A 26,735-nucleotide genomic window follows, 5' to 3' on the forward strand; every position below is an offset into this window, starting at 1 on the left:
TCCTCTCAAAAAGCGTATATTCGATCCAATCAGACGATGGGCTGGGGAGAAAAGGCCATAGAGATCCGGTCTGTGGAGACCGGCCACTTGGACGGTGTGTTTATGCACAAAAGGGCTCAAAGACTGAAATTCTTATGTGAACGCAACGACAAGGTAACGGCTTCCTTAGAGATTCTTTTTAGTTTGCTACTATCTTTTAGCAATGGTTTATTTTCCATGAAGTTTGGTGAAGCCTTTCCTTGGGATTTTGATGGATTCTGAAGTAAATTTATCAAGGAACTTTTCAGCAGTGACTTTTTAGGTCTGTTTATGGAGGTCATGATATATTTTATTTTGTTTTTGTTGAGGGGGTGGAGATGTTTATCGCTGCAGAAATCATCTTATGTTGGGTTTTTGTTTTTTGTCTTTCGGGGTTCTTATTCCCATCAGGTGGCCTGCCTAGGCTACGTTTGGTTTAGGGATAGAGGAGGTTAAAGCTACCAGTTTAGATGGATGGAATTCTTTTGTGTTTAGAAGGAACCCTCGTGAAAATTTAAGTAACAGGGTAAAACTTCCTCTCCCCTGATACGTACCAGAAATACACCACTTGTTGGTCTACCTTTTGAGTAGTGAAATAAGTTCATCGTTTGTGTGGCATAAATGCCTAAGAGGTGAGATCATTTTATGCAGAAGTAGGCGTACTTCCTGCAGGTGAGACCCCGGGGCATCAAAGCCCCAGTTAAAACCTTTGCTTTTTGAAACTGGCTGCATCCTTGTCTTCTCTGGGATTGACTCCCTCCCTCCCCAAATCAGCCTTGGAGTGGAACAGACACTGGCCAAGGGTGTTGACCCCTCGGGCCTTTTCTAAGCCCAAATTTCTCTGTCTTCTGTCACTTGGATAAAAATATGTCTGACCACCTGGGGCCGCCCACTGCAGCCTTAGAAACATTTCCCCCTTTTGCTTCACGTTAAAACATATTAAACCTCCTAGCAAGCAGACCTCAGCTTGACCTCTCAGACGAAGAGAGCTGTCACTTCTCCTTGTCAGCTGGGCCTCCTGCCCGGCCACGTGCTCTTCTACTCAAGAGCTGCATCACCACCAGCCCACTTCCTCCTGCCGTCCTCTAGCCCATTTGCCGGTGCACTTGGCCTTTGTTTTCCTACGTAATACCTCCTAGATCTTTTACCTTGAAAATCCATACAACCTCAGACCTAAGCCAGATTCTGCCAGCTTTTTGGCTCACGCTTTCCTGAGTGTGTTCAGTAGAGCCATACCCATGATATTCCTTGAACTTCAGGCATTTAAATATTTTTATCATTCATGATGTCACATCCCTCGGGGTTTATTAATAAAAGGCACAAAACTAAATTATATTACTTTGACTATAGAGTCATATGAAGTAACTAATACATCTCAGCTTCATTTCCTAAAAGAGAGAAACGAGGTAGCGGAGGAGCCTCCCCTCTGCGCACTGAGTTTGCCAAAATCCCATTCATCTTTCAGAAGGTATTAGCCGTGGAGGTGAACACAGACGATCCCGTTTCGGGAACGCCGCCTTTGTTCCTCTGCGTTCTCACAGTAGGGCACGACGTATGAGGAGTCATCCGTTGGCTAAGGAGCATTCCTGGTCAAGATGAAAACTGGCTCCTTCACAGACGAATGGACGTCACCCCAGATTTCCTTTGGGAGGGGCCCCTGGGGTTGTGGGACCAGGGTCCTGCTGACCCCTCTCCTCCCCTCTCCTCTCCTCTCCTCCCCTCTCCTCCCCTCCTACAGGTGTTCTTTGCCTCGGTTCGGTCCGGGGGCAGCAGCCAGGTGTACTTCATGACGCTGGGCAGGACCTCTCTTCTGAGCTGGTAGGAGTGGCGGGCGGGGATGCCGGCCCCGGAGTCATCGAGATGAGAACCTGGAATTCCTGGCAACTGGAGCTCGGAGCCGCCCAGGCCGCGTGGGCGGGGAGTCTCCTCTCCTCTCCCGCCCGCTCTTACCAGTTCATCCCCACTCTCTTCTTGTCCTGTTCGAAATAAATCAAGGCTGCAACGCAGCTGGTGCTGTTGAGACTCTACCATCAGGTGCTATCGGTGTTGGAATCAAGCATCAGGCAGAACGCAAACGCCTTCCCTCCAGCTCCAGAATTCCTCGTCTGTGACTCTGTCCCGGGGTGTCTGCAGGTGGAGAACAGACACGCCGGCGGGTGGTTAGAAGTGGGCACAGCGGGTGTAAAGTGTGCTCGGACGAGCAGGTCACTGAAGCCAAGAGCAGATTTAATATAGTAACATTAACAATGTATTTAATTGACATTTCTTTTTTGTAATGTGACCATATGTGGACAAAGAAGAAGGTGCAGGTTTAAGAAGTTAATATTTATAAAATGTGAAAGACACAGTTACTAGGATAACTTTTTTGTGGGTGGGGCTTGGGAGGTGGGGTGGGTGGGTTAGGGACCCATTTGGCATTTGGTTTCTTGGGAATTCTTTTTTTTTTGGCCAAGAACTCAGTCATTTTCTGTGTACCAGGTTTTGCCTAAATCATGTGCAGATAATTCTTCAAAAAAAGAAAAAAAAGAAAAAGAAAAGGTGTGCATTTGTATCCTGGCCAGAACCTTGTTGTGTGACAGTATTAGCACTGCCTCAGTCAAAGGTTTAATTTTTGTTTAAACCTAGAAGTGCAACAGCAGTTTCACCACGGTCTGCACTTGCGGAGGGAAAAAAAATTTTTTTCAGCCACGTGTTTATTTTTTCGCCTACCTCATTGTTTTTAATGCATTAAGAGGTGGTTTAGTTTATATGTTTTTGGAGGAAAACATTAATGTTTAATTTAATCTTAATACCAAAACTATCCAATTGAAGTTTGACTGTTACTTCGTCACAGGTCTCAGTAGGCACAAGAGAAATTGTCCCTGAAGATGGGAAACAGCCACGAGGCTTGTCTCGCTGGGCGCGTCTGCTTTCTCAGTTGAGAGAGCAGATCGCGCTGTTTCCACCAGATTCACCCGTGGTGGTGGACGGGCGGCCATCACCCAGAGCACGAGGGGCCTCAGTGTTCTCAAATCGGGGTTTGCAGACAGGTGGTCATATGGGGACAGCCCCACAAACTGTTAACAGTGTTGCAGGAACCTTTCCTTGGGGCCAGGGGTATTTCCCTTTTTCTAAAAAATGCAATGCACTAAAACTATTTTAAGAATGTAGTTAATACTGCTCATTCGTAAGATAGCATCTTCCTGTGTTTTGGGTGTGATATCAAAGCCCTGGCTTTTCTCGTTCTCTCCCTTGCTCTCCCATTCTCTCTCTGTTTTTTAAACCAGTTTTACTTTATGAATATGTTCATGACATTTGTAATAAATGTCTTGGGTAATAATTGGTTTCATGGCTTCTGGTCACTCGGTTCCTCTGAGGATTTAATTGCTTGGTAAAGGAGCAGCGCTCCGCACCGTGGCTCTGCCGTCCACCTTTCCTGTTGTTGAGTTCTGATGGGAGTGTTGCATCCACCAAACAAAAGCTCGGTGTTTCATAGGCTCACTCCTCCTCCGTGGCGAATTTTCTTTTGTGACGTGTAAGTGGAGGTTTTCCTCCAACAGTCACCTGCACCTGTTTGCTGAGGCTTGGCCCGGCATTCGCATCCCATTTGGCATCCTTTTTGACTTGTCATCCTCTTCCTCCTGGGTCAGCATTTTTGCCAGAGGCTCTCCTGTGAATTTCAAACCCTAGTGAAAAGTACATACACTCGCAAACGCAGAAACAACAGCTGGTCGCGTACACGCGCCACCACAGGACCCACTGAGAAAACCCGCCTCCGTACTGGAAGGATAAGGCCGGGGAAACAGGTTGTCCGTGTGTGAGACTTTGGTGTGGTGCTGATGTCTAAGGCAGAAAGAGATAGTTGTTTTCTACTAATTCATACTGAACATAGAGAAGATTGGGGAGTTAATCCCACCCTCGGAAGGGACTTCTGAGACAGGCCAGACTCGGTCACCACGGGGCCGCAGTCCCAGCCACCTCACTGCTGGCGTTTCCCTCCTCGGCTTGGCTTTTGACCCAAGACGAAATGTGCCTCAGTGAACACGTGCACCAGGAGGAGAAAGGACCACGTGGCGGGGTCAGTTGTAGCCCCCTCCCATGACTTTAGTGAAAGGTAAAAGTTGGGCAGGTGTCTTTGAAAAAAATACTGAACTTCTGATACCGACATGGAAGATACAAAAAGGGATGAGGCCTCATGGTCTGCATCATCCAGACTTGAAGCTCAGTGTCTGTAAGTCAAGGGCTGTGACACAGGCCATGCAAATGGTGTTCCCTTGGAATTGCTGAGTACTGAGAACTTGAAAAAACTACATTTCCCTCAGGGGCGATGGGCTCCGAGCTCAGGTCAGGGTGGGCCTGTCCTAGTTGGGCAGCACCTGGTGGTGTTGGAGTTGAACGTGATTGAATCCATCGCCGGGCTTAGCTGACCGAGGTCAGCTGGCCACTGGTCCCCTGGGTGGGTGCCTGCGGTGTGCTTTCCTCGGCCGTGGTATCCCTCCCTCCGTGGCCTCCCCGCCTTGTCGATCAGACTCTGTTGCCACAGCCTCAAGCAGGCGCCCGGTTAGGTTTCTCCATGAAAGATGGCGAGCTGTCGCGATGTCTTTCTTCTAGAGAAAGGGATGATCTTTCTCCTTTAACAGGGTAGTGACTTCACAGAAGTGCAAAGATGGCAAAATCAACAGAAGAAGATAGTATTATGCTGATACCGTTAAATGTGGAACGCGGAAAACTATGACAACTCTTCCAAACAAAATACCAGTATGGCTCTAGGTTTAGTCAGAGCCTTAATAAGTGATACCCTTCTGTGTTTAAAGCAGAGTCTCTCTGTATCGAGCGCAGTGTTTTTACTTTTTCTCACGCCCATGTTGTGTTGAAGAAAATGTTTACAAAAAAATGGTTTTGTTACACTAATGTGCATCACGTATTTATGGTTTACCTTTAAGTGATCTTTTGTGGGTTATTTAGGCTTTCGTCTTCGTTGTAGTCCACTTACGGTGATTCATAATCCCCAGTTTTGCCAGTTATAAATTTGCTAAACAGTAATGCAAGTGACAAGCTGCATTGTTTACTAATCAGAGCTGCAAAGCAGACTGGTGGCAAGTACACACACAGCTTTCTTTTTTCAGTGCTAACTCGTCTTCTGTGTATTATGAAAATTACTGTTGTCCCTCTTCTCCCCTCTTTTGTCCTTAAATAAAGTAAAAATGACACCTATTTCACGTGGCATGAGTTTCAAATATATTCCCTTCCTTCAGAATGTTTCCTTCCTCGAAGGATCCTCCTTCCCCTGTGCCACCCCTGGCCTGAGCGGGCGACTGCTAGATCCTGCCATCTCCCTAACAGGGATGACCCAGGGGCTCACCCGGCACAGGTTACGAAAGCAGCAAACACTTGTTCAAAGATCTTAGAATGAAATTGATGGGTGAGCTCTTGATCGCCGTGTTCCTGAAGCCAAAAACGGAGTAAGGCTCATTTTACATGCATGCTGTCTGTTCTGTAGCTAACAGGACGATGAAAGGGACGCTGTCTCAAATTGGCACATAAATGTGACCTTAGGCCTAATCACTGGAGCTCCTTCAGTGCAAGGTCATCAGCCCCACCCACGGGTGTGCCCCGTCAACCCCCCATAGCCTGGCAGGAACATGCCTCATTGGATAGATGCCAGGTCACGCCATGGGTGTCCGCACCCTGCCCGAGCCCCCTCCTGGGTTGCATGCGTTAGTCAGCTAGCTCCTCTGTGCTTCCTCCTGGAAACGCGTTCATTCTCTAAGGTGAAGATAAACTCGTAAACACCTAGGCCCCCCCAAGGAGCAAGTTAGTTCCCTTCCTACTTGATGTTGCAGCTGGTGTGGGTGACGGGGAATGAACGTGTGGTAGCCCCATCATTCATGGCCCCCGTTCCAGCTGCGCTTCCTCGGTGGAGGTGGAGGCCACCAGGGTCAAGTCAGCCCCTGTAAGGGGTGCTAGCCCGCTGATCTGGTGTCACGTTCAAGGGTGCGGTGACGTTGCTGCTTTATCTGCCATCTAGGACTTAAACAATGCCCGTGCTTCGTTTTAGGAGAAGTAGGTGCTGTGTTTTGTGAAGGAAAATGGCTAAGGAATTAAGTTGGGCACAATAGTTATTACATTTTCTTATGGGAGAAGTAACGTGTGTTCAGACAGGAGAGTCTCACACCCGGTCTGCCTCGCCCTTCACTATGAGATGATCGTGTCGTATCTGCATTTCCGAATCTTGCTGGAGCTCTTGCAGCTTTGCCTCTGCCTCTCCTAACTTCCCTGTGCTCATACTTCACCTCATTTATCCTCTCCGATACGCCGATGACAACACGGTGCTCTCTGGTTCAATCTGTTTCTATGTGAATACAGAGCCTGCATATGAGCTCTGATTGGTTCTTACTGCTCTGCTCCTCAGAGAATTTCCTGGTGGTTTGCTTCAGTAGCTTGAAATAAAAACCCTGATGTTAATCTAAGGATGAAACCAGCCCCCTGTGCAGCGTGGGGCTGGTGAGGAAGTGCACTGGGGTAGCCAGGCCCCAGGAGGGCTGTGAGAGTCTCACATGCTGGGCGTGGGCCACCCGGGTCCTGTAACAGACTCACCAGTCCCCCGGCTGCAACTTGGCTTCCTGTAAGAAGAGCACGGTTCCTTGATGCTAAGTCTCATCTCCTAGTTTGCTTGGTTACAGGAAATTTGAATTAGATGGTCCAGCACAAAGTGATACAAAATTACTGTTTTTATTTTGGTCTGAGTTGTGAAATTCTGGCAGCATGCCCCCCAGGAGTCTTGCAAAGGGCTGACGTGGATACAGCTTGAGCGAAGCAATGCCGCTCTTTCCTTAAGTGTGTTTGGAAGTCAGACGTAACACAGACCTTAGAAAACAGTACTAAACAACTTTTCTACAATAAAGAGATTAAATCCTGCCTTGATTCTTTTATTAACAGCTTTATTGAGATAATCCATGCCACACCATTTAAAGTGTACAGACTGGGATTTCCCCGGCGGTCCAGTGGTTAAGACTTCGCCTTCCAGTGCAGGGGGTGTGCTTTCGATCCCTGGTCTGGGAGCTAAGATCCCACATGCTTCGCGGCCAAAAAACCAAAACAAAACAGAAGCGATATTGTAACAAATTCAATAAAGACTTTAAAATTGGTCCACATCCAATAAAAAAGAAATCTTAAAAAAATAGAAAGAAAGTGTATGGACTATCTGGTGGCCTTTAGTCCTTCAGAGCTGTGGCTGCATCACCACAATCCATGTTTAAACGGTTATCACCCCAAGAAGACAGTCCACACCCGTTTGCCGCTGTCCCTCAGTCCCCTCCCCTCCCATCCCCCTAAACTTCATGCAACCCCTCACCACTTTCTCTCTATGTGGACGTGCCTCTCGTAGACGTTCTGTGTCAGTGGAGTCCTGCAGTGTGTGTCCTTTGTCAGTGGCCCCTTCGGTTTCACAGAGTGTCTGGAGGTTCGTCCTGTTGTAGCAGGTGCTTGCTTTCTTTCTCTGTCTTTTTATTCTTTGTTTCTATCGACATCCTTGGTTCTTCATCTTTGACCCTGATGCCTTCAGCTCTAGGACAGATGGACCACGTCACTGCCAGCCAGCTGGGTCCCAGCCCCCAGTGAGAGCTGCAGGGCTAACCTTTCACCCCTTGGGGGAAGCAACCTGACAAGCTGCCCCGGAGATGGATTCCTGCTGCTGAGACGCGCTTCCACTGCCAGCGCTTAGAAACCCAGAGATCCCCTCCCCGCTGAGACGTTGATGCTAAACACCATGCGCTTCACAGGTCAGGTGGTGCAGGGTGGTCACGTTCGGGACTGGGGGGAACCTTCCAGAAGTACAGCTGCCATGTCTAAAGACCCAGCACCAGCCTGCCCACGGAGGGCCAGCCTCCAACCCTGGGAAGCTGGGGTCTGGATCGGGTTCTCGGGTCATCCCTCTGGCCTGCGTGCTTGCCCCTAGGAAGGGTCCTGAGAGCCGTCCTGCTGAGCCAGATCCCCTTCTCGTCCTGAGCAGGTGGGCTCAACTGTCCCATTTCCAAAGGGCCTTGTCCTGTTGGGGCCTCATGTCTCTCACTGGCATCGAGGACATTTCCTTAGTGCCGCCTGCTGGAAGGCCTTCTGATTGTCCCTGAACCCGCCCTGCCAGGGTACCTCGTCGAGTAGGTGTGGATGCTCGTAAACTTCTGGGGGCTTGGTGGCATTTGGGTGAGTCTTCTGGGTTGAGCATCGCTGGGTGCTGTGTGTCTGGAGGTGTGGTCCTCCTGGGGGAAGTGCGGGGCGCTGTCTGCAGGGGCAGCTCCAGAACCAGTGATCAGTGTTCCCTGGACGTTAAAGCAGAGCCTTCAGTAACAGTGCAACCGGAAAGGTTTCTACTTTTTAGCAAAAACAGCAATGTGGCTGCCAAGAGCCGGTGTGTGTGTGGACTGATGGGAGAAAGCGGTGAAGTGGGAGAAGAGGACGTCCCTGTTCTGGTCAGGCCACACCTGGCTGGATGCACCCATCGTGGGATCCAGACCAGCCGCAGCCTCAGCACAGGTGAGGGACCGACTGGGAAGGGCCCCAGACCAGTTCCCGAGAAGACTGGTTTAAAGGAAAGGTACCAAAGATAATTAGGAGAAGTCATTATAAACCTCTGAAGACAGTTCCACTAATCAATCCAGTTTGGAGTCATTAAGAGCAATGATGACAGCAAACACTGTGTGTGTGTCCGCTAGGCCCCAGGCGTGTACTGAGGGCTTTTACACATGTCTGCTTGGCCTGTAGAAGAGAAGACGGGGTGCTGCTTGTTGACTTTATTCGGAGAGGTGATTAGAGGCAGGAGGGGTAGCTCTGTGAGGTGCCAAGTGGTAGATCTAGGAAAAGTGGGTTGAACCCATAGACAGACTCTGCTTTCAGTATGGAAGGGACCAGAAGAAGGAAATGGGCAACTTCCATGGCTGGTCAGGCCCATGCCCTGAGGCTGACCTTGTTGGGATGTAGAGGAGGTCCCCTGAGGTTCATTAGGTTGTAGGGGAGGCCCTTTGAGGTTTGTTGGGACTGGATATAAACAAGGCTGGTAAACAGTCCATGGGCCATTTGAGAACATTCTTGAGCCCAAGTGCAAACTGGCCTTGGTATTCCTTGTAAACGGGAATGAACCTCTGAGCAAGTAGGTATTTAGGCAACCATCTGGAGAGTAACTGTCTGCAGCAGGAACGGATGGGCAAGGGCATGGATGGGAACTTTCTCCAGGGCACACCGAGGTGCTCACTGCACTGCAGAGCTCCCCCCATGCCCCACCCAGGGCCCCTCTGGAAGCCTCACTCCCTTTGATTCCTCTTTCCCAGTACCATGGCTGACTCCCCGGGGAACCCTGCAGCTACCAAGTAGAATCCTGGGACTTTCCCATCACGGGAAATGAGCAGGTCCTCCTGGACCTGAGACCATTTGGTTCTGGGGGGCTTTAGTCAATCCTCTTGGTTGCAAAAGAGGACTGATTGCATTTTCCCAGGTCCAGAACTGTCTCAGATTTCCAGCCTTGTTTAAACAATGGGATGCTAGTGTATAAAACAGAGAAAGGAGGTATTGGTGTAGATACTAAGTTCAAATGTATAATGTTCTCCAAAGATCAACAGTGAGAACCGATACTGCTTTGCTCTTAGGTTTATGAGTAATATATGTCAATGTCAATATTATTTATTTTTCTTTTTTAATTTTCTAGTAGGTGATAATTCTGACAGGTGAATAATGGCAATTTTTAAACAGTTAACCTTGCAAGAAAAGAACCCCCAAAGTAGAGATGTCAACAATCTTGGGATACTTTTTAATGACTTGGGTAGTTGCGGCGGCAGCAGCATTTAAGATGTGAACACGAGTAAGTTCAGCTGGCAACACAAAACATCACTTTGTCAGTCTCTAGTGTAAGACACAACATATACTTAATTGCGCCCATTTTAATATGGTTTTAGTTAACTCAATATATTCCAAAATATAATTTCAATATGTAATCAGGACTTTAAACAATTGGATAGTTTACATTCTTTTTTCCACAGTAAGACTGAAATTGCGGATTTCACACAGCACGTCTCAGTTCTGAGCCACTTTTTAAGTTCTCCATCACCACTTGGGAAGCATCCACTAGGGAATTAATCCACTCGAGAATCATCTGAAGTAAATATTATTGGCACATTCTACTGAAGAAGACACTGAAGCCCCTAAAAGGTGGAATAACCTGCTAGGGGGTAGTCCTAGGGAGGCCTAGGACCTGGTCCGTTCATCTCCAGAGTCTGGTTTTTCTACCCCTTAGTGCACATTATTTTGATCGGTGTTTTAAAATAGTTTTTAAAAACACTTTAATTTTTTTACGACAGCGTTCTACCAGAATGTTACCTGGGATGGGGAGGCAAAGGAGGTACAGAGTCTGCTCTATTTTAGCTTGTTCATATTTTCATCAAGAAACCTGGATTTTAAAATTTTTGATTGTTTTCATTAAAACAGAAACATGAGAGAGGCCAGGATAGGCAGACCACATAATTGGCAGATATCAGGGGCCGATTTAGCAGTGCCTGATGGGTAAGAAGCCCTTGCTGTTCCCCGTGAGACTGATGTGGTGCCCTTGGTAACTCTGTCTTCCCTCCTCGGTGAGCCCTTCATTGCCCCAAGGCCAGGAGGAAGGAAGAGCAGCAGCCCTGCGATTTCACATGCCCCACAAGAAGTCACAGGTTCTGTGCAGCTTGTGGTCAGTGTTTAGACAGAAGGCCCCGTCCAGTGCCGGGGAGCGAGTTCAGCCGGGACCTCTGAGTCACGGGCTGGGAGCTGAGCGTGAAGTGGTCAGAGGTTCTCGTGCTTGTGGGGAGAACCCATCCCACCTTTATATCCAGATGCTGATTCCTGCCACTGTGCGATCCATACGAGCATGGGACCTGTGCAGAAACTGAGAAGCACGATGGTAGCTCTGTGACGCGTGCATCATGGCATATCCATGTATAACCCAGTGACTGACAGGAGCTGAGTGTTGGATTCCTCTTGACTCACCCGGTACTGTGGCCAAAATGCAGGGCAGGTAGCCATCGCCTAAGAGTCCGGGTCATGATCTCCCTTGTGTTGAAGTACAACACCCTTGTTTTAATGTATGCTCCCAATCCTTTGATATGATTCTGGAGAACCAGATGCAGGAGTTTCCACCCCACTGTTTGTGTTGAAGCCATTGTTGTGAATTGGGTGTAGCCTAAGAGCCTGCTCCTCCTGGAATCTGCCAGAAGTAGGACCAAACTCTTGTCTTAGACAATAATCCGCCAGGATCAGATCATCAAGTTCAGCATCTGAGAGCCTGTGTAACCTCCATAAAACTGAACATGAAGCATCTGCATGAAGGTAAGTGTTTTGTTTTTTTTTTAAGGCCTCTGTAAGGCGATTGAGAAAGATAGCTGGATTTTCATTAGGTTCTTGGGTTATCTCTTTTAGTTTTTCAAAATGGACTACCTTATGAGCGGCGGCCTGCATGCCAGCCAGGAGGCATTGGATCATGAGGTCGCGTTTACGACGGCCATCGTGGCCATCCTGATAAGTCCAGCCTGGATCGGTGTCAGGTACGGCAGTCGCTCCAACAGGCATGGAGTTGTCAGTAAGATGAACCTGATCTGCATGGTTTCGGGCAGCAGTTTGAATTCTTTCCCTCTCGTCAGGAGTCAGAGTAGAAGATAGGATCACAAAGATATCGTGCCAGGTTAGATCGTAAGCTTGAGAGAGGTAGCGAAATTCTTTGATGTAGCGGGAAGAGTCGGCAGAAAAGGAGCCTAATCGCTTTTCTATTTGAGAGAGATCTTGGAGGGAAAAGGGAACATGAACTCTAACTAACCCTTCCGCTCCTGGTACCTCCCTCAGAGGGCAGAGGAGATTTGGATCTTGGGAGTCGTGAGAGCGTGTATGTGCACTAATTGGCGAAGCAAGGGGCGTGGGAGGAGAAACCATCGAGGGAGGCGGGGGAAGGGTTGGAGGGGCCGAGCGGGTTCGGGAGGAGGAGGGACCGCCTCAGGGTAGGGTGGAGGTTGGAGAGGAGCTCTGGAGCGGGGAGAGGCGAGAGATTCCGGTGGGTCGGCAATTGGAGAGGGGTCATCGTCAAAGGAAATTAGGGGCTTGGATGTAGGAGATGTCTGTTTGGCAAGAAGGATCTGGGAAGTGGAACAATCGACGCAGAGGGAAGGGCGGGAGCGCAAATACCAGAAGGCCTGGACATAGGGGACCTCAGACCATTTGCCCGTCCTGCGGCAGTAATTATCTAGATCACGGAGGATGTTAAAATCGAAAGTCCCTTCAGGAGGCCATTTGGATTGATTGTCTAGAGGGTATTGTGGCCAGGCCACAGTGGAATAGAAAATAAGCCGTCGGCGACGGAGATCTTGGGAGAACCCGAGGGCTGTAAAATTGGCTAGGAGGCACCCCAGGGGGGTCTTAGGATCTGGTTTCTATTGTGAGGTTCCCATGACCCCCAGTCTGTCCCTGAGTGAATGGAGAGGGAGAGAGGCGTCCCTGGTCTCAGTCTCCAATTCACGGCAGGTCGGAGGGCGGTCAGGCGATTGGGACGTCTCCACAGTTGCCCGAGGCCCGGAGAGAGGACGGAGGAGTCCCTGACGCGGCCGCGATTAAGGACAGGGAGTCCGGTGGGCAGGGACTCTGAGGGTCGGAGGGAACAAGGGACGGGGACTTACCCCGTTTTCTGCCGGATCGGGTGGATGAGTAGAGGTTCCCTGGTTGTCTCCTGGGGGAGGGGAGGAGCGGCCCGCACGGTAACCCGCGGAGCTTGGTACCACTCCCGGGTTTCGGCACCAAATGTAGGGAACGGGACCAAGAAACGGAGGAGAGCTTAAACAAGCTTTATTTGGGGACGCTCCCGGGCGAGGTTCACTGGTCCGAGAGAAAGGGGCCAGAGAAGTCGCCAAGGTAAATGTCTTTATAGTTTTAGGCATGAAATAGTTGATCCATTCGATCAATATATGAGCCACTGTGTTGCATGCTGAGATTATTGTATAACGTGAAGGAAGAGGATCTAATTGTAGCTCAGACTCCAAGTTCATTATAAGGAGTTGAAAAGACATGCCGGCCTCCCCGCAGTTGTGACGAGCCCCAAGGCACCCCGAGGAGAGCGCTGGGGCTCAGGAGAGAAGAAGGAGCCGTGAGGCTGCACAGCCCTTCCAAGTGTAGCAAATCCTGAGCATGTGTCACATCACCTAGAGGGTCTGTTAAAAACCGTTTGCCGAGCCCGATCCCAGAGTTTCTGGTTCAGGAGCTCTGAGGTAGGGCCAGAGAGTTTGCATTTCTAATGGATAGGCAGGTGGTCTGGGACCATGCTTGAGAACCACTCTTCTAGAGAAGTTGTTAGTAAAAACAGGAAGAGTAAGGACGTTGGAAAATGCATAAGTTTAGCATAGTCATTTGAGCCAAGTTCCACAATCATATAGAAGTACAAAGAACTCCCAGGGGGGAGAGAGCCTGTTACTTGCCCACACCTCTTTTTTTTTTTTTTTTTTAACATCTTTATTGGGGTATAATTGCTTTACAATGGTGTGTTAGTTTCTGCTTTATAACAAAGTGAATCAGTTATACATATACATATGTTCCCATATGTCTTCCCTCTTGCGTCTCCCTCCCTCCCACCCTCCCTATCCCACCCCTCCAGGCGGTCACAAAGCACCGAGCTGATCTCCCTGTGCCATGCTTGCCCACACCTCTTATCCCTTGTTAGAAGTTTCCTCAGCGAGAACGAATCAGAGACTCTCACCCCTGTGGCATAGTTGGCATATGTACATTTATTGATATAGTGTATGTTTTGCCCTTGAAACCGTGAGAAATCCCAGAAGGGCTCATATTGGTTCTTCGCACCCCAAGGCAGCCAGGCCTTCGCCTCTCTCATCCCTGCAGAGTCAGTGATGGGTTTGCGCTTCAGGCCAGATGGAGGTGCCGGGCACCCGGAAGACGTGTTCACTGCAGAGACCTCTGTTTAAGAGTCCAGGCCCACTGGGGAGGAGCAAAAGGGGGCCTGTTGTGGACTGAATTGTGTCCCTTCAAAATTCATATGTTGGACCCCTAACCCTCTACATGATTCTATGTGGAGTTAAAGCCTTTTTAGAGGCAGTGGAGGTTAAATGAGGATGGGTCCCTGATGCAGTAAGACTGGTGTCTTTATAAGAAGAGGAAGAGACACCGCGAGTGTCCACACAGAGAGAAAGGCCACGTGAGGACACAGAAAGAAGGCGGCCATCTGCACGCCATGGAGGGAGGCCTCAGGAGAACCCCAACCTGCTGGCACCTTGATCTTGGATTTCAAGCCTTGAGAACTATGAGAAAATAAATCTCTGTTGTGTAAGCCACCCAGTCTGTGGTCTTTCGTTATGACAGCCCGAGCAGGGTCCAACGAAGGGGAGGGGTGATGGCACGCCTGAAGAGGAGAAGTGTCACAGGAAATGAGTGCAAAAACCTGGGGTCGCAGGGGGCAGAACCAAAGATCCCCGGGTGACGGACAGACTCCACAGGCTTGAACAGTGAATGTTTCCACGGGCTGAAGAATTGAGACCTATCTGCTGTTTTCAGATGACATGTAAGCTCCAAAGAGTCTGATATGATCCTCCAGAGAAGCGCCATCCTCCAGACACGATTTTGTTTGAATTTCTTAACATTTTAACCAGGGGAAGCTTAGAGGATTGGATCTCGTTTACAGAAGAAATCATGCATCACTTCTGGCGCTGAATGTTGTTGATTGATTCAATTCATATCTACTATGCAGTGTATCAATAAATAATCAGCAGAGCTTATAACACCTTCTAAAGCCTTATTATGGAAGAATGTAAATGCATACAAAAAGAATAGAAGATGGACCCCTGTGTATCCATTACCCTGCCTCAGCTATTACCCATGGATGGCCACTTCTTTCATCTATCTTCCCACCCCATTCTCCTCGTGGAGTATTCTGAAGCAGCTCCCAGACACTGGATCATTTGGTCCTTAAATATTTCAGTACCACTTCCAAATTGACTAAACCGTTATCACACCTAAAAAACTAACAGAAATTCCTAATTTCTGCAAATGTCATTCAGTATTCAAATTTCCCTCGTTGTCTCAGGGATTTTTTTAACAGTGGGTTTGAATCAGGATCTACTTAACACATTGTAATTGATATATTTTTTTAAAAGTCAGAATTGTCAATGTTCCAGCGGTTCTGCTTTGGCCAGTAGGGGCCTCCTCAAGTTGGCTCCTTGGTATTTTAGACGTGAGCTTAGTGGTCTTTGATTTTGAGTCAGGAAAACTTCCCCGATCCTGGTTATAGAGTCATTGGCTCACATTTGCTTTTAGTATTGGTATGGTTTCTTTTTTAAAAAAACGTTTTATGTCTGATTTGTCTGGAATTATTCTGATGTGCAGTGTGAGGAATAAATCTGCTTTTTATCTTTTTCCATAGGGTTATCCTGACACTTTATAACACATTAAGAAACCCAGCTTATCCCCTCTGGGTTGAGATGACATCTTTATCATAGGCTGAGTTTGAGTACGCAATGGGGACTATTTATGGATTTTCTGTTTTGTTCTGTTAGTCTGCCTGTGCACAAAATGGCACACTGTTTTAACGGGAGAGACTTTCTAGTTTGTTAAAATGCCTCTTTTCTTGATTTACCAACTTGAAATATCTATTAACTCCCTGTTGAGAAACACAAGCCTTTGGCTAATGTAGCCCTCATTTCTTACTCCTCTCCTCCACAGCTTTTCAGAATTATGTATTTTTATTCATACAATAAAATGTGACCATTAAAAAATGTACATTTTGATGAGTCTTGACAAAATTGTATACCCAGTAACTACTAGCGCAATCCAGAGGGGGAGCAGAAAACACGTAAACATCGATTTTTTGGTTGTACCAAATTTAGTCAGGATGTGTTACTTCCTTATGGAGTAAGATGAGAGCACTAGCCCCATGCCCTGCCCTGTACCACATTTTCTGTCTTCTACCTCTCACATTTTGCTTTATAATTTTGTTTACTATTTCATACTGAATAACACGTTTTACTATATTTAAGTCTTCTGTGCTTTGTCTGTGGGTTGATTATGAAATTTGAAAATAGATGTATAGTGTTTACATTAGTCCAACTCTAAATATTGATACTATTCTCTGCCTAGTCAAGAGGTTGCTAGAACTACTTTTCCCTCTTTACAGTCAAATGTTATGACCTCTATTCCACTGAAAGGAAGATAGTTCTGGTATCTGGATCAAACTGATGATCTTTTTCTATACTCTATTAATTACTCAAACCATGGTTTATGTTTTAACCATGATTTTCCTCAACAGAAGTTTTCTCCTAGAATCCTGAAGTACCTTTAAAGAAAGATGTCTTCATCTTATCTTTCAAGTCACCCAGGCTTTCATTGATACCACCTACAGAATGCAATCCACCTTTCTCAGAGACATCCCTGAGGACCATCGCAACTTCCTGGTCTAGCCTGGACCAGTTGCTGTCTATGAGAGCTGGCCAGTTCTCATTCTGCAACTTCCCTTTACTGATCACTGCCCCTTTCCCTACCTGGGTTCTACTAACTGCTTTCTGGATTTCATTTCCTTCCCTGGCTTGTTTTCCTTCCTTATTTTCTTGAAGTGTATCCTTGAGTAACTTCCTCAGAAAGGGTACATGGGAAGAAAACTTTAGGTCTTTGTCTTTCTGAAAATGTTTATGTTCATTCCATGTCTCATATTTGATTGATAGTTTGCCTGTGAATAAAATTCTCTATTAACATAAATTTCCCTCAGAATTAGGAAGGTATTGTTCCTTTGTCATATCATTTGATTATTGCTGAAGTGAGGACTTGTATTCAGTATGATTCTCATTCCTTGGTGCTTGAAAGTTTCCCCTTCTGGAAGCATCTAGGATTTTTTCCTTTACGTTTGGTATTCTGAATACTCATGAGTCTTCTTTCATTTACTGGATTTTCCCCCAACTATTCCTTTAGCGGTCCCTTTCAATCTGAACTCTGGTGAGCTTATTTGATGCTGGGACCATTTTTTCAATTTTCCCCCACTTTCACTAGCTCTGACATCACAGCAACTCCTGTCACTTGGATGTTCTACCTGGTGGATTGACTCTCATTTTTTCTCTGTCTTTTTTATTAAAGTTTTTAGCATTGTCTTTCAGCTTGCTTACAAATTTTTCCTGACTTTGGCCTTCAGCCTGTGTACTGATTTCTTTTTCTTTTTTTCATTTTAACAATCATATTGTTACTTTTAAGTGCAGGTAAAGGTATCAGGCAATGATAGAATAGCATGTTCCAGACCACTGAGAACAACTAAAATGCCATAGAAGATAGAAGTCAAATCAGTTTGAAAGCATTCGAGAGCTATTAATGCAGACAGGACTGAAGGGGCCCTGATGCTATAGAGAAGGAGCTACATACAGGTGAACCTAATATCCTTCAGTGCTTCTACCCTTGAGGGATTTGCTAATTTGAAAGTGGTACGGGTCCAAGAGCAGGAAATAGCAGCAAAGAGGCTAGGAAATTGAGTTGAACTTTCAGCAATCTCATAGTGACTGGAGAGACAAAATGTAGACGTCAGGGCTACCAGAGCAGTCAAGACTTAAGAGTGCAAAATCCCAGAGTTAAAAGCCACATTGAGCTGAACTCAGCATTCTGTTCCACTTCTCCCTTCGGACATTTGCTGATTCGAAAGCAGCACGGGTGCTAGAAGCTGAGAGGCTGGGAAGCTAAGCGAGCTTTGGGCAGTCTCATGAGTCTGGGGAGGCAAACATTTCAGTTAATTGCCCACTAAGCAGGAGAAGCCCTGGGAAACACCCCAGGCTTCCTCTTGATGCCATGCGAGGGCTACACGTGAGTTAAGAGCAAACCAGAAAAAGACTAGCCTTTCCGAAAGACTGAAACTCAACTTTGAATCATTCAGACCCAGACTGGATAAGGTGATGTGTCCCTGTTCTAACTGCCTGACAGAAAGCAAAATATATTCTTTGTGGAGGAAGATAACATTAGTGAACCTCAAATTTTGTCTACAATTTTTCATACACAACGTCCAGCATAAAAAAGTATCAGGCATTCTAAGAAATCACAAAAAAGTTAACCAAACCAGGAAACAAATGTACTAGAGAAAGAACCTACAAGTGATGCAGATATTGGAGTTACACTGGATCATTTCATTATCATGTTTAATAAAAGAGATGAAGAGATTGGAAATTTCTGCAGAGAACTAGAATGAATGAAATAGAATCAAATAAAAATTCAATAACAGAAACCACTGTTAAAAACCCCATGGATGTGAAACCACTGTTAAAAACCCCGTGGATGTGAAAAGACAACCTACAGAATGTGAGAAAATATTTGCAAATCATTTATCTGATAAGGCAGCGGTCCCCAACCTTTTTGGCACCGGGGAACGGTTTCGTGGAAGACAATTTTTCCATGGAAAGTGTGTGTGGGGATTGTTCAGGCAGTAATGCGAGTGTTGGGGGAGTGACAGTTCAGGTGGTGATGTGAGCGACGGTTCAGGCGGTAATGCGAGCGATGGGGGGAGAATGGTTCAGATGGTAACGCAAGTGATGGGGAGCGGCAGGTGAAGCTTCACTTGCTCGCCTGCCGCTCACCTCCTGCTGTGCAGCCTGGTTCCAGTAGCAGTCGCAGCCCGGGGGTTGGGGACCCCTGTGGTAAGGGGTTAATATCCAGAATATGTAAAGAACTCCTCAAAAACAACAATCTTTTTAAAACCTCAATTAAAAAGTGGGCAAAATCTTGAATAGATATTTCTCCAAAGAATATACACAAATGGCCAATAAACATATGAAAATGTGGTCAACATCACTTCATGAGGGAATCACAAGTTGAATCACAAGTCAGTCCACAATGAGACACCACTGCACACCTCTTAGGATGGCTATTATTTTTTTAAAAAGCCAAAAAAACCCACCAAAACCCATAAACCCCCAGAAAATAACAAGTTTTGGCAAGGATATAGAGAAACTGGAACCCTTGTGTGCTGTTGCTGGGAATGTAAAATGATGCAGATGCTATGGAAAACAGTATGACAGTTCCTCCCCAAAGTTAAAACTTGAATTATCATAAGATCCAGCAGTTCCACTTATGAGTATACACCCCCCAAAATTGAAAGCAAGGTCTCCAAGAGATATTTGTATACCCATGTTCATAGCAATGAATTGGGAGATTAGGATTGACATATAGACACTACCATGTGTCAAATAGCTAGCTAGTGGGAACCTGCTGTACGGCACAGGGAGCTCGGCTCGGTGCTCTGTGATGACCTAGGTGGGTGGGATGGGGGGAGGGAGGTCCAAGAGGGAGGGGTATATGTATACACATAGCTGATTCACTTCATTGTACAGCAGAAACTAACACAACACTGTAAAGCAACTGTACTCCAATTTAAAAAAAAATCTAATCTGCATGGCAACATAATTCACAACAGCCAAAAGGTGGAAGCAACCCAGTGTCCACTGATGGATGAACCAATAAGCAAATGTGGTCTATAATACAGCAGAATATTATTCAGCGTTAAAAAGAAAATTCCGATGTGTTACAACATGGATAAACCTTTAAGGACATTAAGCTAAGTGAAATAGTCACAAAAGCATACACTACACGATTTCACTTATGTGAGGAATCTAGCTGAGTCAAGTTCAGAGAGGCAGAAAGCAGAATGGTGGTTTCCAGGAGCTGGGGGTGTGGAGAGGTAGCATAGGAAGTTGTTGGGTAATAGGTACAGTGCTTCAGTTTTGCAAGATGAAAAGGGTTCTGGAGACTGACTGACCAACAAAGTGAATGTACTCAACAGTACTGACCTGTACACTTAAAATGGTTGAGATGGTAAATTTTGTTCCATTTTTAAAAAAATAAAATAATTTTTAAAAATACAACAGAAAACTCCACAGATGAGTTTAACAGCAGGTTAGATACAGCAAAATACAAGATTAGTGATCCGGAAAGTAGGTCCATAGAAAATCTCCAGAACGAATCATGGAGAGAAAAAGCATGGGAAATACAGAAAAGAACATGAGAGACGTAGGGAATGCAGCGTAAGAGTCTCACATATGTAGAGACTGGAGTCCCAGAAGAAGAGGAAAGTAAAAATGAAGCAATATTTGAAGAGATTGCAGGCAATGCTATTTCCAAGTTGACAAAAAAATGCATTAAGTGAATAATTGAAGAAGCTCTGTAATCCCCAAGCAGGGAGAAAAGCACACCTAGATAACGTCATTATAAACCTGCTAAAAACCAGATAAAGAGGAAATCTTAAAAGCAGCCAGAAGACAAAGATAAATTACAGTCCCTCATTATTTTCAGTTTCCATATTTGTGAAGTTGCCTAATTGCTAAAATTCATTTGTAACCTTAAAAATGAATACTTGGGCTTCCCTGGTGGCGCAGTGGTTGAGAGTCCGCCTGCCGATGCAGGGGATGCGGGTTCGTGCCCTGGTCCGGGAAGGTCCCACATGTGGGCCAACTAGTGTGATTCTTCATTAAATGCATTTAAAAAAAAAAAAAAAAGAATACTTACGGTGCTTTCACAGACATGCACAAAGGAGCAAAAAACTTGAGTCACCCGCTGATTGAACCTCTTGCAACCAGTGATCTTTTTACTGTCACTGTAGTTTTCCTTTTCCAGAATCTCATAGAGTTGGAATCTTAGAGTATATATCCTTTCAAGACTGGCTTCTTTCATTTAACAATTTAAGATTCTTCCATGTTTTTTTTGTGTCTTGATGACCCATTTCCTTTTTTTTTTTTGGCTGGGAAATTTACATTGTATGGATATACCACAGTTTCTTTATCCAGTCACCTATTGAGGGACATTTGGGTCCTTCCAATTATTGGCAATTACAAATAAAGTTGCTATAAACATTTGTGTGCAGGTTTTTGGGTGGAGATGAGTTTTCCTCTCATTCAGTTAAATATCAAGGAGAGTGATAGCTGGATGGTATGGTAAGAATTTGTTTAGCTTTGTAAAAGATTGCCAGACTATTTGCTAAAGTGACTGTACCATTTTGCATTCCCACCAGTAATGAATGAAAGTTCCTGCTGCTCCACAACTTCATCAATATTTGGTCTTATCAGTGTTTTGAACATTACCCATTCTAACAGGTGGATAGTAGCATCTCACTGTTAATGGTATTTTGGGTTTTTTTTATTGTTTGTTTTTGGTTATTGTGGGGTTTTTGTTTGTTTGTTTTTTGTTTGTTTTGTTTTTGGTTTTTTTGCCACACTGAATGGCTTGTGGGATCTTAGTTCCCTGACCAGGGATTGAACCCGGGCCCATGGCAGTGAAAGCACCAAGTCTTAACTGCTGGACCACCAGGGAATTCCCAGTGGTTTTATGTTTTTATTTTTTAGTTTTTTAAGATTTTTTTGACATGGACCATTTTTAAAGTCTTTATTGAATTTGTTACAATATTGCTTCCATTTTAAGTTTTTTGGTTTTTTGGCTGTGAGGCACGTGGGATCTTATCTCCCTGACCAGGGATCAAACCCGCACCCCCAGCACTGGAAGGCAAAGTCTTAACCAATGGACCATCAAGGAAGTCAAGGTATTATGTTTTTAATTTTGGATTCCACATATTTACTTTTTGTACATAGAAATGTGATCGATATTTGTGTGTTTATACTAGCAATGAACATGTGGAAACAAAATTAAAAACACAATACCATTTACAGTCTCTCAAAAAAATAGAATTATTTAGGTATAAATTTAACAAGTCATGTAGAGAATTTGTATGCTGAAAACTACAGAGTACTAATAAAAGAAATCAAAGAAGATCTAAATACATTAGATGTACCATGTTTAAGCATTAAAAGACATCAGTATTATATTACATCAATATAATTAAAAGACATCAATATAAAAGATGTTACTTTTCCTCAAATTTATTTATAGATTTAAGGCAATTGCATAAAAATCCCAGAAAGAATTTTTTTGTAGAACTAGACAAGTTTATTCTAAGCTTATTATATGGAAGGTAAGGAGCTAGAACGGCAAAAACAGTTTTGGGGAAAAAAAAGTATAATGTGGGAAGAATCACTCTACTTGATTTTGAAACTTTCTTCATAGCTAGAGTCATCAAGACAGTGAGATGTTGGCGGAGGAATACACACACAGAAGAGTAGAACAGAATAGAGAACCCAGAAACTGATTCACACGATAATGCCCAGCTGATTTTTGACAAAGATGCAAAAGCAGTGCAATGAAGGATAGACTTTTTCACAAATAGTGCTGGAGAAACACGACATCCGTAGATGGGGGAGAGAGAGAGAGAATCTCGGTCTCACCCACACTACTTGTACAAGATTTAACTCAATATGTACCATGAACTTCCATGTAAAATGTAAACGATAACACTTGGAAGAAAACATAGGAGACAATCTTTGGGACTTAGGACTAGATGAAGAGTTCTTAGACAAAACACCAAAAGTGTGATTCAAAAAAGGAAGAATTCATAGATTAAAGTTCATCAATATTAAAATCTTTTGCTCTGCAAAAGACACTCTTAGGAGGATGAAAAGATAAGCTTCAGAATAAGAGATAATATTTGCGAACCTTGTAGTTGACAAAGAACTCATATCTAGAATACATAAAGTACTCTCAACTGTAAAAACACATACCACCCAATTAGAAAATGGGCAGAAGACACGAAGTGATATTTCATCGAAGAGGATAAATGGCAAATAAGTACTTGAAATTATTTTCAACATCAGTAGCCACTAGGAAACACAAAACCAAAATGAGAGATCACTATAAATGAACCTATTAGAACTAAAATACAAAATAATGACAACATCAAATGCTGGTGAGAATGTGGAGAAACTGGATCGCTCATATATGACTGGTAGGAATGCAAGAAGTCTGTAGCCACTTTGGAAATGAGTTTGACCAATTCTTAAAAAACAAAATATGCATTCCGCATATGACCCAGCACTTGCACTTATTTATTCTGGGGAAATAAAAACTTATGTCCGCAAAGAAACCTGAAAGTAAATGTTCATAGCAGTGTTTTGTTTTATTTTATGTTTTGTAAAACATTTATCGAAATATATTGGGTTGGCCAAAAACTGCATTTGGTTTTTATGTACAAATTAAAGACACATTGTTCATTTTCACCAAGAACTGTATTGAACAATGCATTCATTCCCCCTTTTGTTCCACTACCTTCTGCCATTTTTCAGGCAACTTCATAATTCCATCTTCCCAAAACTTTTAATCTTTTTGAGCAAAGAACTGATCCAGGTGCCTCTAACAGTCTTCCAGGGAATTGAAATTTTTTCCGTTAAGAGAATTTTGTAAAGACCTAAATAAGTGGAAATCCGGAGATGCAGTGTCTGGTGAATACGGTGGATGAATCAGAACTTCCCAGCCAAGGTGTAACAGTTTTTGCCTGGTCATCAAAGAAACATGCGGTCTACAAAACAGAGGACCTGGAAGTAGATCACTATACATACAACAGTGTTATATATGAAAATTCAATTTAGGAGAATGAGGGTAGGTTATTTAATAACTAGTTGTGGCACATCTGGCTATTCAATTTGGGGGAAATAAAATTGGATCCCTATCTTATAAAATATACAAAAAATAAATTCTACATGGAAAGAATAATAAAGATTCTGCACTAAAAAAAAGAAAAAAAAGAAGAAGAAACATGCGGTCTTGTGTTATCCTGATGAAAGATTATGTGTTTTCTGTTGACTAATTCTGGATGCTTTTTGTCGAGTGCTGCTTTCAGTTGGTCTAATTAGGAGCAGTACTTGTTGGAATTAATCGTTTGGCTTTCCTGAAGGAGCTCCTAATAGAGGACTCCCTTCCAATCCCACCATACACACAACGTCACCTTCTTTGGATGAAGACTAGCCTTTGGTGTGGTTGCTGGTGGTTCATTTCGCTTGCCCTATGATCTCTTCTGTTCCACATTATTGTACAGTATCCACTTTTCATTGCCTGTCACAATTTGTTTTAAAATCAGAACTTTTCCATTATGTATAAGTAGAGAATCGGATGCAGTAATACGGTCAAAAAGGTTTTCTCCACTTATGTGGAACCCAAACATCAAAGCCATTAACATAACCAAGCTGGTGCAAATGATTTTCAACGCTTGATTTGGATATTTTGCGTATGTTGGCTATCTCCCGCGTGGTATAACGTTGATTGTTCTCAATTAGTTTGATCGCTATCAACTTCAACTGGTCTGCCCGACCGTGGAGCATCGTACAGCGAGAAATCTCCAGCATGAAACTTCGCAAACCACTTTTGACGCGTTCAATCAGTCACAGCACCTCCAATATACTGCACAAATCTTTTTTTGCTTTTCAGTTGCGTTTTAACCTTTCTTGAAATAATAAAACATAATATTCCGAAAATGTTGTGTTTTTTCTTCCATCTTCAATATTAAAATGGCTACACAAAGATTCACCAATTTTTATGTCTTTTTTTTTTTTGAGCTCTTCTGACTTTTTTTTTTTAAACATTTTTATTGGAGTATAATTGCTTTACAATGGTGTGTTAGTTTCTGCTTTATAACAAAATGAATCAGTTATACATATACATATATCCCCATATCTCTTCCCTCCTTCCCACCCTTCTAGCTGGTCACAAAGCACCGAGCTGATCTCCCTGTGCTATGCGACTGCTTCCCACTAGCTATCTATTTTACATTTGGTAGTGTATATATGTCCATATATATACTACCACTCTCTCACTTTGTCCCAGCTTGTCCTTTCCCCTCCCCATGTCCTCTAGTCCATTCTCTAGTAGGTCTGCATCTTTATTCACGTCTTGCCCTTAGGTTCTTCATGACCTTTTTTTTTTTTCTTTAGATTCCATATATATATGTTAGCATACGGTATTTGTTTTTCTCCTTCTGACTTATTTCACTCGGTATGACAGACTCTAGGTCCCTCCACCTCACTACAAATAACTCAATTTCATTTCTTTTTATGGCTGAGTAATATTCCATTGTGTATATGTGCCACATCTTCTTTATCCATTCATCTGTCAGTGGACACTTAGGTTGCTTCCATGTCCTGGCTATTGTAAATAGAGCTGCAATGAACATTGTGGTACATGACTCTTTTTGAATTATGGTTTTCTCCTGGTATATGCCCAGTAGTGGGTTTGCTGGGTCGTATGGTAGTTCTATTTGTAGTTTTTTAAGGAATCTCCATACTGTTCTCCATAGTAGCTGTATCAATTTACATTCCCACCAACAGTGCAAGAGGGTTCCCTTTTCTCCACACCCTCTCCAGCATTTATTGTTTGTAGATTTTTTGATGATGCCTATTCTGACCGGTGTGAGATGATATCGCATTGTAGTTTTGATTTGCATTTCTCTAATGATTAATGATGTTGAGCATTCTTTCATGTGTTTGTTGGCAATCTGTATATCTTCTTTGGAGAAATGTCTATTTAGGTCTTGTGCCCATTTTTGGATTTGATGTCCTTTTTTAAATGCACGCTGATATGATAGCTGTCACATACAATCTAATAAAATTGTTTTTAATGAAGTTAAAGACAACTAAGTGCTCCTAGAGCCATCTTATGGAGAAAACCTGAACGAACATTTTGGCCAACCCAATAGCTGGTTTACAATGTTGTGTTAGTTTCAGGTATATGGCAAATATATATATTCTTTTCTAGATTCTTTTCCATTATAGGTTATTACAAAATATTGAGTATAGTTCCCTGTGCTATACAATAGATCCTTGTTGGTTCACTATTTTATGTATAGTTGTGTGCATATTTTAATCCCAAACTGCTAATTTATCCTTCCCCCACCCCCTTTCCCCTTTTGTAACCATAAATTTGATTTCTATGTCTGTAAGTCTATTTCTGTTTTGTGAATAAGTTCATTTGTGTCATTTTTTTAGATTCCACATATAAACGATATTCCATGATATTTGTCTTTGTCTGACTTACTTCTCTTAGTATGGTAATCTCTAAATCCGTCCATATTGCTGCAAATGGCATTATTTCACTCTTTTTTATAGCTGAGTAATATTCCATTGTGTGTATATGTGTGTGTGTGTGTGTGTGTGTGTGTGTATATGTGTATATATATATATATATATATATATATATATATATATATATATATATATATACCACATCTTCTTTATCAACTCATCTGTTGATAGACACTTAGGTTGCTTCCATGTCTTGGCTATTGTAAATAGAGCTGTTATGAATATTGGGGTGCAGGTATCTTTTCAAATTAGAATTTTCTCTGGATATATACCCAGGAGAGGGATTGCAGGATCATATGGGGACTCTATTTTTAGTTTTTTAAGGAACCTCCATACTGTTCCCCATTGTGGCTGCACCAATTTACATTCCCACAAACAGTGTAGGTGGGCTCCTTTTCTCCACACCCTCTCCAGCATTTACTATTTGTAGACTTTTTGATGATGGCCATTCTGGACGGTGCAAGGTGGTACCGTATTGTAGTTTTGATTTTCATTTCTCTAGTAATTAGCGATGTTGAGCATCTTTTCATGTGCCTGTTGTCCATCTGCATGTCTTATCTGAAGAAATGTCTGTTTAGATCTTATGTCCATTTTTTGATTGGGTTGTTTGTTTTTTTTTGATATCGGGCTGTGTGAGCTGTTTGTATGTTTTGAAAATTAATCCCTTGTTAGTAGCATTGTTTGCAGATATTTTCTCGCATTCTGTAGGTTGTCTTTTCGTTTTGTTTATGGTCTCCTTTGCTGTGCAAAATCTTCTAAGTTTAA

The 26,735-nt window shown here is 43.9% G+C and overlaps 2 protein-coding genes across 14 annotated transcripts in view; both read left to right on the plus strand.

Moving 5' to 3' along the window:
- Positions 1–5,200, plus strand: part of MAP4K4 (mitogen-activated protein kinase kinase kinase kinase 4) — a 173,407-nt gene extending 168,207 nt beyond the window's left edge. For 12 of the 13 annotated variants that reach the window (XM_082672480.1, XM_082672481.1, XM_082672470.1 and 9 more), the window contains 2 exons: positions 14–153; positions 1,757–5,200. In XM_082672480.1, coding sequence (XP_082528606.1) covers positions 14–153; positions 1,757–1,840 — 224 coding nt within the window. In that variant the 3' untranslated portion in view covers positions 1,841–5,200. Of the gene's footprint in view, positions 1–13; positions 804–1,756 lie in introns of those variants that run through there. The other variant, XM_082672474.1, reaches the window with a different exon arrangement.
- A 6,245-nt stretch (positions 5,201–11,445) lies between these two features.
- The window catches only part of IL1R2 (interleukin 1 receptor type 2), a gene marked incomplete at both ends in the record, with an annotated part of 100,525 nt that continues 85,235 nt past the window's right edge, over positions 11,446–26,735 (plus strand). The window contains 2 exons of the mRNA XM_082672783.1: positions 11,446–11,561; positions 12,529–12,632. Coding sequence (XP_082528909.1) covers positions 11,446–11,561; positions 12,529–12,632 — 220 coding nt within the window. The remainder of the gene's footprint in view (positions 11,562–12,528; positions 12,633–26,735) is intronic.

The sequence above is a fragment of the Grampus griseus genome (genome assembly GCF_964374135.1).
Source record: "Grampus griseus genome assembly, chromosome: 15".
Classification (NCBI taxonomy): Eukaryota; Metazoa; Chordata; class Mammalia; order Artiodactyla; family Delphinidae; genus Grampus; species Grampus griseus.